We start from the raw sequence: 16,446 nt of genomic DNA, 5'->3' as shown, positions 1-16,446 counted from the left end.
GCCACAACTGTTGCTCGTCGTTCGCTTTTTTCCCCCTCGCCACTTCCGCCATGCTACCTGGGGAATTCTGGGAGTTGAAGTCCACATTAGCTTAGCGTATCGAAAGCGGCTATTCTATTAGATTTGGGTTTCTCTTGAAAAAGACGCAAGGCGGAGAAACTCTGAAGTGTTAATGGACGGCGGCGATAAGTTCAGGTAGGCGCAATACGCTTTTCCATCCAACCCGAGTCTCCAATTTGTACAAATGCGTGGATCTGTGAGTATATTTTTTAGCGGAAGTTCAGATGTTAAGTCACTCTTCAATATTTTGAAGCTCTATGTTCTCCTTTTCCTAGTCGGATCCTCCCCCCTCTCCTCCCCCCTCTCCTCCCCCCCCCCCCCCCGGCACAGTTGGATCGAACTATCGAATAGAGCTAAAATGGGAGATTTGAAGTGGAGGAAAGTGTTTCTAGGCCCATTATGCTGCGCTGCAGAAATGCTTTGTGGCCGAGTAGTGTAAAACTTAATGTAAAGTCACCCAGAAAAAGAGAAGACGTGCCACCGGTTCAGTATCGAAGCCTCCCTTGTCTTTCTCCGTCTCCCCCCCCTTCTGTATTCTGCAGAATAGTAGCGCCCGAGACGGCTTGCTTTGGCGGCTCATTCGAAGCGGCGCAAGAGGGAGAGTGTGGCTTTCGATTAGCTTGGTCGGCGGGTCTTCGAGGACGACCGGCGGGGTCTGGTCCGGGGAAGGTACTGTAGTGTGTGAGCATAACACGCTGCGGGTTGTTTTGCTTTCAGGCCTTTCTTCGCATAAGTGTTGCGGAGTGTTCTTCTCTTTTTCCTCTTTCCCCCCAAACTCCCAACTGTTTTTTCCTGCAGGACCCCTAGGCTTAGGCGACTAGGTTACTGGCATCACATCTCTGACTGTTTTTGAAAAGTCTGCTTTTCAGTTGTGGAGTTGGAAGTCGTGGTCCAGCAAACACAGACTGCCCTAATGAAAACTCTCCTGCATTATATTTTATATGAATCACCCTTTTGCTTCTGGCGTAAAGTATTACAATTCATATTTTAAAACCCAGTGATTCCTAGAATAGTTATAAATTGTTAATGGTACTTCAAGTATAGCTTTCCACGTCATAGAATAGAAAATAAAATAGAATAGAATAACAGAGTTGGAAGGGACCTTCTAGTCTAACCTCCTGCTTAGGCAGGAAAAGCCTACATCACTTCAGACAAGTGGTTATTCAATCTCTTCTTAAAAGCTTTAAGTGTTGGAGCATTTGCAACTTCTGGAGGCAAGTTGTTCCACTGATTAATTGTTCTAACTGTCAGGAAATTTCTCCTTAGTTCCAGGTTGCTTCTCTCCTTGATTAGTTTCCACCCATTGCTTCTTGTCCTACCCTCAGGTGCTTTGGAGAATAGCTTGACTCCCTCTTCTTTGTGGTAGCCCCTGAGATATTGGAACACTGCTATCATGTCACCTCTAGTCCTTCTTTTCATTAAACTAGATTAATCTACATTAATCTTCCAAGAAAGCTAATAATAATACTGCTTCTTTATTTTTGGCAGACTAATGGAGACAAACTGAAATCTTTAAGTTAGGAAAAGGGGAGAAAGAAAGTTTCCTAAATGCTGTATTTATATTAGTTTTTTCTCTTTAGGAAGTTTTCTGAAAAATGAATAGCAATGAACTTCAGGCCTGCGAAGATGAAATTAAATCTTTGGAAGAAGAAATTAAAATGCTAACAGAAGAATATGAACATTTTCAACACCAGTCAATGGCATATACTGAGGCAGAAATAATGGAGATCATGTAAGTAATTTTTGTTTGTTTATTTAAATAATGTACATGGATACCCATCTCTGATGTGACACTGGGCAGACTACAAAGATTAAGACCCAACAATTAAAGCAATATGGTGTTAAATGACACCTCTCAATGATAAAAATATATGGCTAATATGGTTAGCCTACCCTCTTGACCAAAATGCCTAGGAAACAGCAAGGTCTGCTGAATCAACAAAAGGCGAATTGAGTCAACTCCATCTAGATCTTATTGTTGTCCAAGGTAGGTGCTACCATGTATTTGGCTTGCAATTACTAAGAATTTTCCTATGATTATTATATTAAAATCTTGATATTCAAAATATTGTAGATAATTGTGTTCAATAAGCTGAGAAATTTTAAGAGGGTTTATTAAATTAATCAACATAAAAATACAATTTTGCATAAAGTCTTCTGCATAAAAAACCCCATTCCTTTTGCATAAAAGGTAGGCCAGCAGTTAGATTGTTCCATCTACGAAATATAAGGAGTCTTTTTAAATTTGGGATTTTGGAACATTAAAAATTATAGCATAATAGCATAAGAGTTCTGTGATGTTTAGATATCAGAAGTTGACCAAAATACCTAATGATTTGATACTACAAAGTTGATTGGCTAAATTGGTTTCCTAAATCAGGATAGGACAAAACCCATTGTGCAATAATTTTTATTAAACTTCACGTCCTCTGAAGAATCCATATTTAGAGAGACTAGATCTCTTATGGGTTAAAACAACTTTAGTAAGAATTTAAATAGAGCATTCCATTCCTCAACCTTAATTAAATCCACAGAGAGCTTCATTTAGTACACCTGCATTAATATTCCCAAACATTTGGACTGAGTAATCTCATTTAGTAAAAATTGATAGATGAGTTGATTATATTCTGCATAGGGGTTTTGCAAGAGTTTTGGCCTTAACTGGAACATACTTGACCTCTCAAAAATATATAAAGAGAATAATTGTTGTACTTGTTGGGGCATTGAAAGAGCTGTAAGTTACATGGTGCATCATCTACTTGTAATATAAAAAATACATCTCTTGTTCAGTCCTAGGCCCATTCATGTTTCTTTTGGTTTTCTCACACAGATAAAAAATCTGGAAAAATAAAAATGTTTGTTCATTAACATAGTTTCTATGCCAATGTACTAGAGGTTTCTCATTCGGATCTAGCTGATAACAGTTTTTCTTACTCTAGGAAATTACTTAGAAAAAAACCTGAAGAAGAACTGAAGCAATCCAAATCTCCAGAACAGGAAACTGAACTCCACTTATTGGAAGCTGATCTCTCATTTATAATGAAATTTACAGGCATTTTCTTTACACATTATTCACGTAAACTTGTGGAAAAAAGTAGGTATTTTAATGATTGTCACAGTATTATATACTTTTTTTCACACTTCATACATTATTTTGATTCAACATCATATTCCTAATCTCAAATATTGATTTTGCCATTGTCAACCCTGGAGCTGATCTGTCTGAAACCACCTTGGAGCTTCAGTGTTGCCATTCTGGAGCTGAGGGATAGGGACAGAGGTGGTATTCAGCAGGTTCTGACCAGTTCTGGAGAACTGGTAGCAGAAATTTTAAGTATTTCAGAGAACCGGTAACTACCACCTCTGACTAGCCCTGCCTCCCAAGTCCTAGCTGATCGGGAGGGAATGGGGATTTTGCAGTAACCTTCCCCTGCCACGCCCACCAAGTCATGCCACGCCCACCATGCCACGCCCACAGAACCGGTAGTAAAAAAAATTGAATTTCCATTACTGGATAGGGAGGTGGGATTACAGATAGCTGGGGTTTTGTAACCAAAATAAAATACTTTCTCTTGGGAACCAAGTACATTCTCACACCTGGTCAGAGGAAGGAGGAGTGAAAACTGCAAGAGCTAGGCTGGGTTGCATTCACCAATCTGGTTTCATTTGCCAAGGTGATACAAGCATGCCCCGTACCATTTCTCAACCAAAAGTCCAACTGAAATGGGTGCAGTTAATCAGCATTATAAAAGTAGCTGTGGAGTGTTGAGACCACCACCGGTTTTACCACCTTTCCCAGAAAACAGAATATTTACAACCAAGCTCTGTTCAAGTAGATTTACTTGGACTTTTGAGAACATGTTTGCTAAAGGGACCTCGCTTAATTCACAGAACAGTCTATGGTACAGAAGGCAAATCTGTGAGGTTGCTCCCTGCCTGTAGTCACTGGTGTTCTCTACCAATAAACTTTGTATTTTTTTTAAGCAAGCAGACATCTTTCCAGAGAAAGTAGTCAAGTTGAGCTATGTGTCATTTTCATTGTCTAAAATGCCAGAGGTATTTTGTAAAGTTGGTGGAAGTTATAGTTTGCAGTCTGAAAACTTCCCTAATTTAATTTTTTTAAAAAAACGTTTCTTTAGCCACATTGTTGCCCAGAGTCATCACACTGCCTATTTGTATTTTAGACAGACTGCTGCATTAATGAACTGACTATGTATCTTATATTAAATACGGTTAGCTTTGAAATGTTATTGGTCCATAAAGAACAAGTATGATTGAAGTTGATTGTGTATTTTAATATTCTTTATTACAGGTGGATCTAAAACTATTCAAAATTATAAGGTGTCAGGAAAGTGTCAGTCAATCTCATTTCAGCTGGAATTTAAACTCACGGAAGAAAATCAGGTAATGGAAGATGTTTTTAAAATAAAATAGAGCATTTTACTAAGCTTCAATAACTAGTATAACAAACTTAATTTGTGACATCTCTTGTGAAGCTACCCATGGTTGTTAGTGTAATTTTGATACGTTGATTTATTTTTCTGAAAAGGCTAATAATTTTATGCTGATGATATATGTATTAAAATATTGTATTTCTGTACTAATGCGTAATTTTGGGATACCACATAATACTTTATTCCAAACTTTGTACTTTATAGTTGATTGAGAATTAATACTATTTACATTGGATTAATGTAAGCCGAATCTTCATGTGGTTAAATACATAACATAGCAGGATAAACAGTTGAAGAAGAAAGAGAAAGATGAGGACATACATTTCCTAATTATTTTAACTGTATAATTTTTCAAACAGTTATCTTGATAGGAAAAAGTTAATGGAAGAAACAGAACCTGAAATTCTGCAGAAAGATACAATTTTGCCAAAACTTACAGCTTAAATGTATTCTGTTTGTTTTGGAAACGCACACAAAAGTAAGTTCTAATAATACTTCAGTTAGAAATGTATTCTTATGCTTGATTTCTTAGAAACAAGCTAAATTGATAAACAAGGAAGGACTAAATCTAAATTGCCAGTAGGTGGCATTTCTTCTTAGGCTTGCAGAGCTGCCTTCCGTAGTGGCAGCATGATCCCAGAAAAAGATGTGTTTGGATTACCAAGTGGCCAATAGGAAACGTTTGCATGCTTGTAATCCAACATCCTTTTTCCTTTGAATCTGAAGCACTGCCCAGGCTCCAATATGTATCTACAGTACATGAACATCTATGAAAAGTCTTGGCATTTTGAAATGTTTTGTATTTCCTTTTCTTCCGTTTCCCTGTTTTTTCTAAAGGATCCACTTGTTTTAATTTTTAATTGCTTTAGTTTTTTAAATCTTTGGAATGGAATACAGGTATATACATAATAAAATCTTTGAACGGCTTTGAAGATACATACAGGCAGTCATTGATAATTGTGAGTCAAGTGACCATGTGGCCAGACCCAATTTCACAACCATTTTTGTAGCACATCACAATCATGTGACTGCAGGATGCTGCAACTGGTCATAAATGTGAACTGGTTGCCAAGCACCTAAATTGCAAACACGTTACTATGGGGGTGATGCAAGTCATAAGTGCAAGTACAGGTTATAAAACTTTTTTTCTGAGACTGTCCTAATTTTGCAATCTTTATTAAATAGTCATAAGTTGAGGACTGCTTGTATATAAAGCAAGTTAAATCATCTTTGGCAATCTGCCCCTTCAATCATAAGATGACATCTCAATATTAACTATTGTATTCAAGTGTCTATATCTAAAATATTGTACCACTGGTAAGTTTTGTTTCTAGGAAAAGTTTCTAGGAAAAGTGACATGACCTATTGTAGGCTTACATTTTTCTTTACTGAACAATAGGTAAACCACGTGGACAAAAGGAGTTTTCTGATAGAGTCCCCAGTGCTTTCTTAAGATTGATTTTAGCAACAATAATCCTGAGTTAATTGCCTGTTCTTGTTGTCTGGTAATTAGAAACTTGACAATATAAAGTATGGAAATGACTACTAAACATGCTGGATTCATAAATTAAATAGGCATTTAGATTCAATATACTTTAAAATCTAAATGTTAAATACAATTCTTTGCAAATGCCACATTCTATCATATTTTGATGAAATAATAAAGTAGGGTCCTGATTGAGTTTAATACATCCCATAAAATAAACTCTGGAAAATTAAACTTGAGAATACAGTACACAAAATATCTAAATATGAATTCCAAAAATTGCATTATAAATTCACAATGTGCTTTTAATAATAAAAAGAAAGTTTAAGAAAAAGAAAATAATGTGCCTCCCCACCTTGCAAAACATGGTCAAATATCTACAAACATCACATAAGTTTAGTTATTTTCCTTCCTGCACCTACTTTTTGGACCATGAGTTTTCAGATTTTAAAATCCTTTCAAGAGCTTGAAAATGTGTATATTTGAGAATGCATAAACACAGCACAGTGAAGGTTGTTGATCGAGTAACAACTGATCCCTCCTTTCCCGCCCTGCTCTGCCCCTCCCCTTTTGTTTTGATGTTGATTTTAATTGTTTATGTTTTTATTGTATACACACAACATTGTATGAGTGTGTGTATGAGTGTGTGTGTGTGTGTATTTAAGACTAAGCTGCCCACAGTTTTCCTATGATAAAATGGACAGCCAATAAATTTTATAAATAAATACATCTGGGTGCATTCTCAGAAGCTCTTTGTTGCTTTGTCATAATCAACTTGATCATACTCTACCAATTGGCTGTTATTTTGGGGAACATTTAAATCTCAAGCTCATTTGAAGTTTCTCATAACATTTATATTTAAATACAGTATTAAGTAAGCTGTGACTCTCTGATTGGTTTATTCATAAATTTGATTTGTTCTTCACTTTTTTACTAATAAACTATTTTTCCCCAGATGAACAGAAATGCTTCAGCTCTAGTAACTGACCTTAATATTATAACAGAATGCGACATGCACTGTGATTTAAGCAACCTTGTGTCAAGGTGAGATTTCAATTATTTGACATGTTGCTACTTAGGTGGGTAGGTGGGGAATAATCATAGGGAAATTATGTTGTGGGAAAAAGAGATTTAAATTTCTTGCATGCACTGAAAAGCAGTGCAGTTGGCAGTTATTTTTTATTTATAAGATTTATTAAGCCAGGATTCTGGGCAACATACAAAAAATATACAAAATGTGACCATCAGAAATATTTAGCAATCAAACACCAACCTAACCTTTCTACGCATATACTACGTCTTTTTGAGACAATCCATTTAGCGTTAGATAAGATTTTTTTCCTAATGGTCCATGGTGAGAAGCCAACTGAAGAGTAGACTTAGTTTGATCATGCCAGTCTTCTTTAAACATTAATCATTACATCCAGTTTTTGCTTTTCTTCCTTAGATTCTGCGCCGTTCTCTTCTTTTTCCTTTCTTTCAGCCTTTTGCAGAAGTTAAAGATTAAGCAAATCTTATTAGAGTAGGCACATGCTAACAGGTTCTTTCATTCTAGAGTTATATATTTGTAATCAATATATTTCTCTTTATTCCTCCTTTAATCTATGTTCTTCTTATCATACTTTTAAAGGAGAATATTTCTAGCTCAGGGTTGACGTGAGTAGTCTTTGGTGCTCTCTGAGTTTTTTTCTTGTCAACATTTCATTACTCAAACTAGGTAATATCATCAGTGCTAGTAAGGAGTGCTGTTTGCTGTCAGCTTATATTCTAGTGGCTTGCCTGTCAGTGTTGGGGAGTGGGTGGGTGAGTTAGAGATTCTTTGACTGGGCTGCTTGTTTTGGCTTCTGTAGCAGTTTCTTGAATGGAGAATTGTTTACTTGATTGTTGGTCTTGTCACGATGTTAAAAAGTTTGCTAGGCCTGAACTGCCTAAACTGACACTCAAGAGTTAAACTAAGAAAGCTTTATTGCGCAGGTCATAAAACAAAAAGTTCTTATCTGAAAGTGATTTATTGCGCATGCGGTTACACATTCCAAAATTCCTTTTTTCTTTGTTTGGCTGCCAAAACAGAACTTGGCAACCGAAGCTTTCATTATCAAAATGTAACCATTAGTTATTTCTGTTTCATTTACTTTTATTATTTTATTATTAAAGTTTGTTTATTAATTAGAATATACTTGTCAAAGGCTTTTATTTTATTTTTCTTAATATCTCAAAAGATATGCGGAAGGGAATCAGCCACGGTCCATTGATCTCAGATATCAGGCGTTTTTTTCCCCCTGACACCTTGGTTGCAGAGGTTGGTCGACAACTTGGCAGCTGAAATGGCTACAATTTATGGCTGTATTTTCTCTTCGCGCTACCTTAAGATAACCGACTAAGCCTAATTAGCAATGTCGGAGAAAAAGAAAAAGAAAGATGGGGCGAGCACAGATGGATCAGCTTCCTCTGACAAGGAGGCTCCCTCGGACACAGAGAAGCAAGAACCTTCAAACGTATTCCAGGAGCAACAAAGTGCCGAGCCAGATGTGGGGGAAGGAGCTACAGGACGTGACATCCACAAAACGAGGTCAGTGGTTCCTCCTTCTAAAATATCTCCAGGAGATTATGAATTTTTGGGGGCCAAGCCAAAACTTCCCACTCTGCCAGAGCCACTCCATTCCCAGACCCTCGCAGATTATCAAACAATTGATGAATGGCAACTGCCGGCACAAAAAAAATCCTCCCACGCAGAAAGCAAAGTCTATGAAATCTCCCCAGATGATGAGCAAGAAATGCAAAGCTATCTTGATCAAATAGAACGTTTCGAAAAATATGCTAGGGACGTGAGAAAGTGCTTTAACGAAATAAAGTGAAGTAGGAGGAGCTCCCCCACTCCCAAAATGTCTGAGGACGCCATCTTGTCTTCAAAACAACAGCCTAAGACACACCCCACAGAGTTCATTGGTCAATTAGAACAAAGAGACATGTACACGTCACCGAGGTCACGTGGTCCCTTTGAGTCAACTGAACTTCCGCATACGTATAGATGACTGCAGCCAAAAAGTGAGGCTGCACTGCCATCTGCTGGCGGAGAAAAATCATTAGAGCAAAAGATGAAGCAGTTGGACCAGATTTTTAGAGATCTGGCTATGAGCCCTTTAGAAGCCAAAACTTTGCCTCCAAAGGTTAAGTCTTCAACACCCCCTGGCGGCGTTGAATCCTCCCTAGATGGAAAAAGGCAAAGCCAAAGGCGAATTCGAGGAAGCCAATTTGATGTTGCCACGCAAAGGCCAATGATGCAACCCCAGCATCCCCTGGTTCAACAACCAGTTTTGCAACCAGATCAACAAATTGTTCCTCAGCAGGTATTCACAGTCACCCCCTTGACTGGTGAGTCCAAATTAAAGGAGTCAGGAGAGAATTATAAAGCCTGGGTCAGTGAAATTGTGCTCTTGCTTCGAAGAGAAGGCACACATTCCATGGTTTTTAATCCTCCCCCTCAACCCTGGACACCTGTAATGAGAGACCTCGAAAACAGAGCAATCACGACTTTACTCATGTCAATGGAAATTGAGATCCAAGGTATCTTTCCACCTGATGCAACTGCCCAAGAAATATGGGCTATTTTGGAAGATTGCTACAGGCCCGTTTCAATTGAATCCTCATGTTTGCTCATGTCTGAGTTCCATGGTTCGAAGTTGAAACCTGGTGAACGAATTGGTGGACATTTGACCAAACTGAAAAGAATGAGAAGTGAATTGAGACAAAATGGCCATGTAATCGATGATATCCAAATGATTAGCATCATCATTAACTCATTGAATTATGAATGGAAAGATGCTGTTGCAAAGATTAACTACGTGCCTATTGCTCAACGCACAGTTAACCACGTTTGCAGACTTTTAGTGGAAGACGAAGCTATCAGGTTAGCTACAACATATCTGCAACGACCTCCAGCATCAAAGGCTCCAGCCAGACGTCCCTTCCGAGGAAGAGGCTACGCTCCAAGGATGCCAAAATGCTACACCTGCAACCGTGTGGGACATGACACCCGGGATTGTCCCCAACGAGTTCCAGCTCCCGCCACGTACCAGCCCAGAGGAACAGATTCCAGAGGCAGAGGTAGAGGCGGAAGACAAGGCCGTCGTGGTCCAAGGCGTGATTCACAAGCTCCACTTGTGCCACTGGCCATAACCAACGTTCCACAACCTGATCCAAAGTTCGACAGACGTCTTTTGTGGACTTTAGATAGTGGAGCAGCTGTGCACGTTACCCACAGAAGGGAACTTTTCACAGAGATGGGCGAACCAGAGCCCGAGTATCGAGAACTGTATTCCTTCACCAACCACACTTGCAAGGTTATGGGAAAAGGAACTGTTTACATTGAAGAGCTCGATACACACATCCCTGATGTTTATTACATACCTTCAGCAACCAGTAATTTGCTTAGTCAAAGTCACTTGTCTAGAGATTTAAAGTTCCAGGTTCACCACCTCGAAAAAGCAAGTTACTTAGTTAAAGATGGTGATATTGTTGCTGAAACCATGCTGATTGGTGGTGTTTATTACTTAAAGCCAAAGCCTAAAGGGCAAGCACAGGCAAGTATGCAAACTCCAAAAAGGCACAACGTGAACCCAGAGAGAGTTGTTCCAGAGAGAGAAAACGTTACTGTGCCAAAGGCTCCTAAAGCCAACAAACAGAGAAAACAGAAACAGGTTGCTCAAAGCAAGCCTGAGGGTCCTCATGAAACTGTTAATGTTGAGAATTCACTAACTGGTAAACCTTTGCATTCCAGGTGTATTCACAAGTGGCACAGAAGATTGGGGCATGCCAGTTTCCGTGTTCTTAGAAAGATGCCGGAGTTCGCAAAAGGTTTGGATCTAAAGGGGTGTAAGGTGTTTTTGGATTGTGCCGTTTGCAAAAAGGCTAAATCCAAGGCGGCTCCAATTCCAAAACACGCTACACGCCGGTCAACACGCATTTTTGATTTGGTACACACTGACATAGTGGGTCCTTTCCCACCAACACTTGGTGGCAGAAAGTATTTTTTAACAATTGTAGATAATCATTCTAGATATGGATTTGTATATCCTATGAGAGAGAAATCTGAGACCTTTCAGATCTTTAAAGACTTTGCAGCGTTTGTTTCTACACAATACCAAGTTCGCATCGCCAGAATCCAGAGTGACCGTGGTGCAGAATTCATGTCTCAGCGTTTCCAGGACTGGATGCGTAAGAATGGAATTCTTCATCAGACATCTGCTCCATATACACCGGCTCATAACGGAGTCGTAGAAAGAAGACAAGGGGTTCTACAAACCATGATGCGTTGTCTTCTAGAAGATGCCAATCTCAGTAACGCATACTGGGGTGAAGCAATCAAATATGCAAATTACATTGTCAACCGTACTTGGAGCAGTGTAATCAATCAAACTCCTTTCTACATGCTGTATGGCTACAAGCCCGATCTCAAGAACCTCCATATTTTTGGTTCATATGCTATGGTGAACACTCCCTTAAGTCAAAGAAGAAAGGGAGGTACAGTAGCAAAGAGACTGAGATTTATGGGTATTGATGATAATTCAAAATGGTACAAATTCATTGATACTAAACATGTGATTGTCATTTCACAATCTGCTAATTTTGAGGAAGACATTGACTGGTCCAGGATTCATTCCAATGATCCTGAAGTTTATTTTCCTAGAGATGGTGTTCCAGATGCCACGCAGCCTGATGACAATTCACAGGCAGATATTCCTTCTACCAGTTCTTCACAACCTGATGTTCCGTCTTCGCAAGCCGCGGATGCTGATGCTAGCGACGAACGTGAGGACGAGGATGATGATGAAGAAGAAGAAGAAGACTGGACTGATGTTCCTAGACGCTCCAAGAGGGCCACAAAAGGAATCCCTCCACAACGTTATTCATGGCAACTGACAAAAACACCAGTACCTTTGATTTGCAACGTTACTCTTCCTCCAGAGACATTCACACAAATCAAACAGCTTCCTGATTCAGAACAAGACAAGTGGTATGATGCAATGCAGGATGAAATGGACAGTTTAAAGAAACTTAATGTATTCACACCTGCAAAAACTCCAGCAAACAAGAAAGTCATTGGCACCCGATGGGTCTACAGAATCAAGAAGAAACCAAATGGTGAGTCTTTATACAAAGCCAGACTTGTAGCTCAGGGTTTCGCTCAACGTTATCCTGAGGACTACACAAACACTTACTCACCAACAGTCAGAACTGAAAGTGTAAAAATTGCCTTAACCACTGCAACTATTCTTGGTTTAGAAGTTTTCCAATTTGATGTGGACACAGCTTATCTACATGCAGACCTAGATGAAGAGATCTATGTGAGAAGCCCTCCAGGATTCCGAAAGCAAGAAGGGGATACCTGGTTCCTGAACAAAAGTCTTTATGGTCTGAAACAGTCAGGTTTAATGTGGTATTTATGTCTTACTGACAAACTAAATTCAATGGGCTTTATTAAGTTCGAAACTGATGAATGCGTGTTCACAAAAAGATCTAACAATGCATATGAGATAATTCTTGTTTATGTTGATGATATTGTTTATATTGGTCCAAATAAGAAAATGAGTGAGATTTTTGCTAAAAGTTTGCAGAGATACTTCACACTAAAATCTTTAGGACACATTAGCACTTATTTAGGTGTTCAAATTGAAAAGACACAGAAGGGGTTTAGTCTTTCACAAGAAGAGAAAATTGACCACATTCTACATCATTGCAACATGAAAGATGCTAGCACAACAAAGACACCCATGCAAACAGATTTTCACAACTTAACACATGAACCAAGTCCTGAGTTCGAGGATCAAACACTTTATCGTTCAGTCATTGGTTCACTATTATACATTAGTAGTTGGACCAGACCTGACATCGCACTTAGTGTTAATCTTTTATCACGACACGTAGGTAAGGCAACACAATTTCATTGGTCATGCATTAAGAAGTTGTTGAAATACCTGAAACACACTAAACACATGAAGTTATTACTAGAACCAACACACGCTGATCAACCAAAGTTGATTTGTTTTGCTGATTCCGACTGGGCGAGCGACAAGAAGTCATGCAAAAGCACTTCTGGTTACATGATGTTCCTAAATGGTTGTCCTGTTTACTGGCAAGTGAGAAAACAGAGTTTTGTTTCATGTTCATCTACTGAAGCTGAATATGCTTGTGTTTCAGATGCTTGTAATTCTCTAACGTGGTTTGATGCTTTGATCACAGATATCTGGACACGTCCGATTCGACCAATCACCGTGATGGAAGATAATGTATCTGTGGTTTATATTTCTGAGTCACATTTCACAGGTTCTAGGTCCAGACACATTGACATTCGTTATCAAAACACAAAGCAATTAGTTAAGCAAGGTTTTGTTAAATTGCAATATGTTTCTACACATGATCAGATCGCAGACATGCTTAACAAACCACTCGCCGCAAATCAACACGAGTATCTGCGAAAGAAGATGTGCCTTAATTGATGATTTGATGATGTCAGCCCAGACTAGCAAAAGAAGGGGTGTCACGATGTTAAAAAGTTTGCTAGGCCTGAACTGCCTAAACTGACACTCAAGAGTTAAACTAAGAAAGCTTTATTGCGCAGGTCATAAAACAAAAAGTTCTTATCTGAAAGTGATTTATTGCGCATGCGGTTACACATTCCAAAATTCCTTTTTTCTTTGTTCGGCTGCCAAAACAGAACTTGGCAACCGAAGCTTTCATTATCAAAATGTAACCATTAGTTATTTCTGTTTCATTTACTTTTATTATTTTATTATTAAAGTTTGTTTATTAATTAGAATATACTTGTCAAAGGCTTTTATTTTATTTTTCTTAATATCTCAAAAGATATGCGGAAGGGAATCAGCCACGGTCCATTGATCTCAGATATCAGGCGTTTTTTTCCCCCTGACAGGTCTGATGTTAAGCTTGGAATTAAACTGTATGTTGATCTGGGTGCTGATTGCTGGTGGAGAGGTGCTTGAATCCTTTTGTTCCTTTTTGGGCTGGTCTCTTTCGATAGTCTCTTTTGCATAGAGCACCAAGGACCACTCATATCATATTTTTACTTTAATACTCAACCATTTGGCTTTTGGTTTGTTACATTTTTAGTACAGTGACTTTAGACTGATCTTATAATGCTCTGGAACACTTGTTCTTGCAGTAATTTCGAAGGAAATGGTACAAAATATCCAAATCATGTTAATAATAACAATTCAATTATGCTAGTTTTGAATTACTGAACACAGATAACTTCTCTTTTGTTGCTTTTTTAAAGATAATATGTATTAATTGTCACCTGCTATTTTAACCTTAGGCCTCGTGTGGGCAATGTAATTATTAAATAACCATGTTGCTAAAACACTATATAAAGTTTTTCTGTATTTTTTTAAAGTTCAATCGTTCGTTGTTTTGTCTTTCCAGTAAATCAGGGAGACACAATATTGTTTGTTGTGTTTCATAAAAAAACATGTTTAGAAATTATACAGCACCCCCTAAGCCAAAATGTGGCTTGCTTGATTTTATAAACCTAATAATTGTGGTCTATTAGTAAACCGTACATAGCATGGCATGTAAATGCAATCATAGACCTGATTAAAATATCATGCTAAGTAATACTTTGTTTTAATAACTATCTCTTGAAGAAACCAAAATCAGTATTTGTTAAGCAAATTAGTTTCCTTTGGAGGAAGAGAGTGTGGTTAGTAAAATTAGGGAGACAAAATTATATGTCTTTTGAACTGTTAATTTAGCTTTTGAAGCACTAACATATGGTGCTAATACGTCTTTGTTACGTATTTGTAAAGTTTATTAATATTGCTGCAGACTACTTTGTTGTTCGATTATATAAAGCAAAATGATGGGAGGATATACATTGCAATTTGATTATAAGATGGGCAACTATATAAATGTTTTAAATATATAAATAAAATTAATACATACAAACTAAGCCTCAACTTATTAAGATTTATTAAAGTAACAAATGATCTTAAAACATTTACAGCTTAAGGACAATGTTCAGCAATTTAACTTTGCAAAAATGTTTCAGACTATTAGTTTTTGCCACTTTTTATGCATTCAAGAGCTTAGAAAAATAGTATGGAAAATTATCCATATAAAAAATAATATATATATATATATTAATGCATTTTAGGATTGAAGAAAATGGGGATCTCTGCCTGTTCTTCAGAAGTCTCTCTTGTTTCTCTGAATGGTGTAAACATCGGGAACGTACATTCGCTCATTTTAAGGTAGTACTTTGGAAACTTTAATTTTGGTGCATGAATTAGTGGAGTTAAATGAATGTATAGTGATCCATTGATTTAATATATAACTGTGATATTATAAATTAAGAGTATTTAAGTAATATAAGTTTATGAAGATTGCAATGTTTTAAAATTATACTGTTTATAATTTCCAAGGTAGAAGTGTGTGTGTTTTTTTCTCTTACTGTGCTATTAGTTTGAGGACTGTGTTAAAAAGAATGGCCAGAAAGTTTATCTCATCCAGTATAGATTGTAAACTAATATTTTGGCAAACCCACAATTTTAGATATTACGTTGTATATTTATTATATAGCTGGACTAGCATCGTCAGATCAACTCTGGGCATTATACAAAACAATTTAAAATAATCAAGAAATAAAAATCTAAGTATAAAATAATAATTTATAAAAAATAATATAACAATAAAATAACAATCACAAGATGCTGTACAACTGGGGCATCAACATAGCAGGATAGCAGAAAGAGGTACATCTCAGACTTTTTTTAATGGAAAAAACTGTCTTTATAGTGTTATAAAAGGATTGCAGAACAGATGCCAACCAGACCTGTATTCACATATCTCACTATGTAAAAATAATTCATCAACTCACTTATATAGATAGGTTTCCGTTAGTAATAATCTTGCCTCAGATAAACCTTATTGGTTATTGCATTGCCACTGCAACTAAATAATAGGTGCCTTATGAATTTCTGGAGGAAGAACATTCTGAATGTATCTGCCACAACTCAAGGTAAAGAAAGCCCCTACCTTGAGTAATTACAAGATGACTCTTGTAGTGTGCCACTCTTATTACACACAGCAAGACTTCTGATAAGTTTAATGTTTTAATGATTACATTTAGCTATACAAAATTGTAATTACAGATCAGTTCTGTGTCTGAATAGGCAGTATCTCCAGTATTCTGGTCCCAAGTGGTTTAGGGCCTTACATGTCAAAAACATTCTCTAGAACAGGACTCAGTACTGTAGCTAATTAGAAGCCAGTTTAGTTGCATCACCAGGGGTGTTACTATATTAATCAAATTCAATTTTCAATAGATGATGTGCAAAGGTATTTGTATTAACCTATCTCTGTCAGATTTAGTTTGCCTAAATAAAAATGTGATTAATTATGTGTCATCGGGTTAGGGTCAATTCTTCAGAA

The 16,446-nt window shown here is 37.4% G+C and overlaps 1 protein-coding gene across 3 annotated transcripts in view; it reads left to right on the top strand.

Annotated features, from left to right (window-relative positions):
* The first annotated feature begins 73 nt into the window (after nucleotides 1-73).
* CENPP (centromere protein P) overlaps nucleotides 74-16,446 on the top strand; it is a 167,612-nt gene continuing 151,239 nt past the window's right edge. Inside the window, exons 1-6 of one of the 3 annotated variants that reach the window (XM_081934919.1) lie at nucleotides 74-195; nucleotides 1,641-1,792; nucleotides 3,000-3,154; nucleotides 4,373-4,464; nucleotides 6,956-7,044; nucleotides 15,170-15,266. In XM_081934919.1, coding sequence (XP_081791045.1) covers nucleotides 1,656-1,792; nucleotides 3,000-3,154; nucleotides 4,373-4,464; nucleotides 6,956-7,044; nucleotides 15,170-15,266 — 570 coding nt within the window. In that variant the 5' untranslated portion in view covers nucleotides 74-195; nucleotides 1,641-1,655. Of the gene's footprint in view, nucleotides 196-399; nucleotides 742-1,640; nucleotides 1,793-2,999; nucleotides 3,155-4,372; nucleotides 4,465-6,955; nucleotides 7,045-15,169; nucleotides 15,267-16,446 lie in introns of those variants that run through there. The other 2 variants (XM_081934918.1, XM_081934917.1) reach the window with 2 other exon arrangements.

Source organism: Natrix helvetica (assembly GCF_964273705.1).
Source record: "Natrix helvetica genome assembly, chromosome: 1".
Lineage (NCBI taxonomy): Eukaryota > Metazoa > Chordata > Lepidosauria > Squamata > Natricidae > Natrix > Natrix helvetica.
This window is presented reverse-complemented; position numbering and strand designations above follow the sequence as displayed.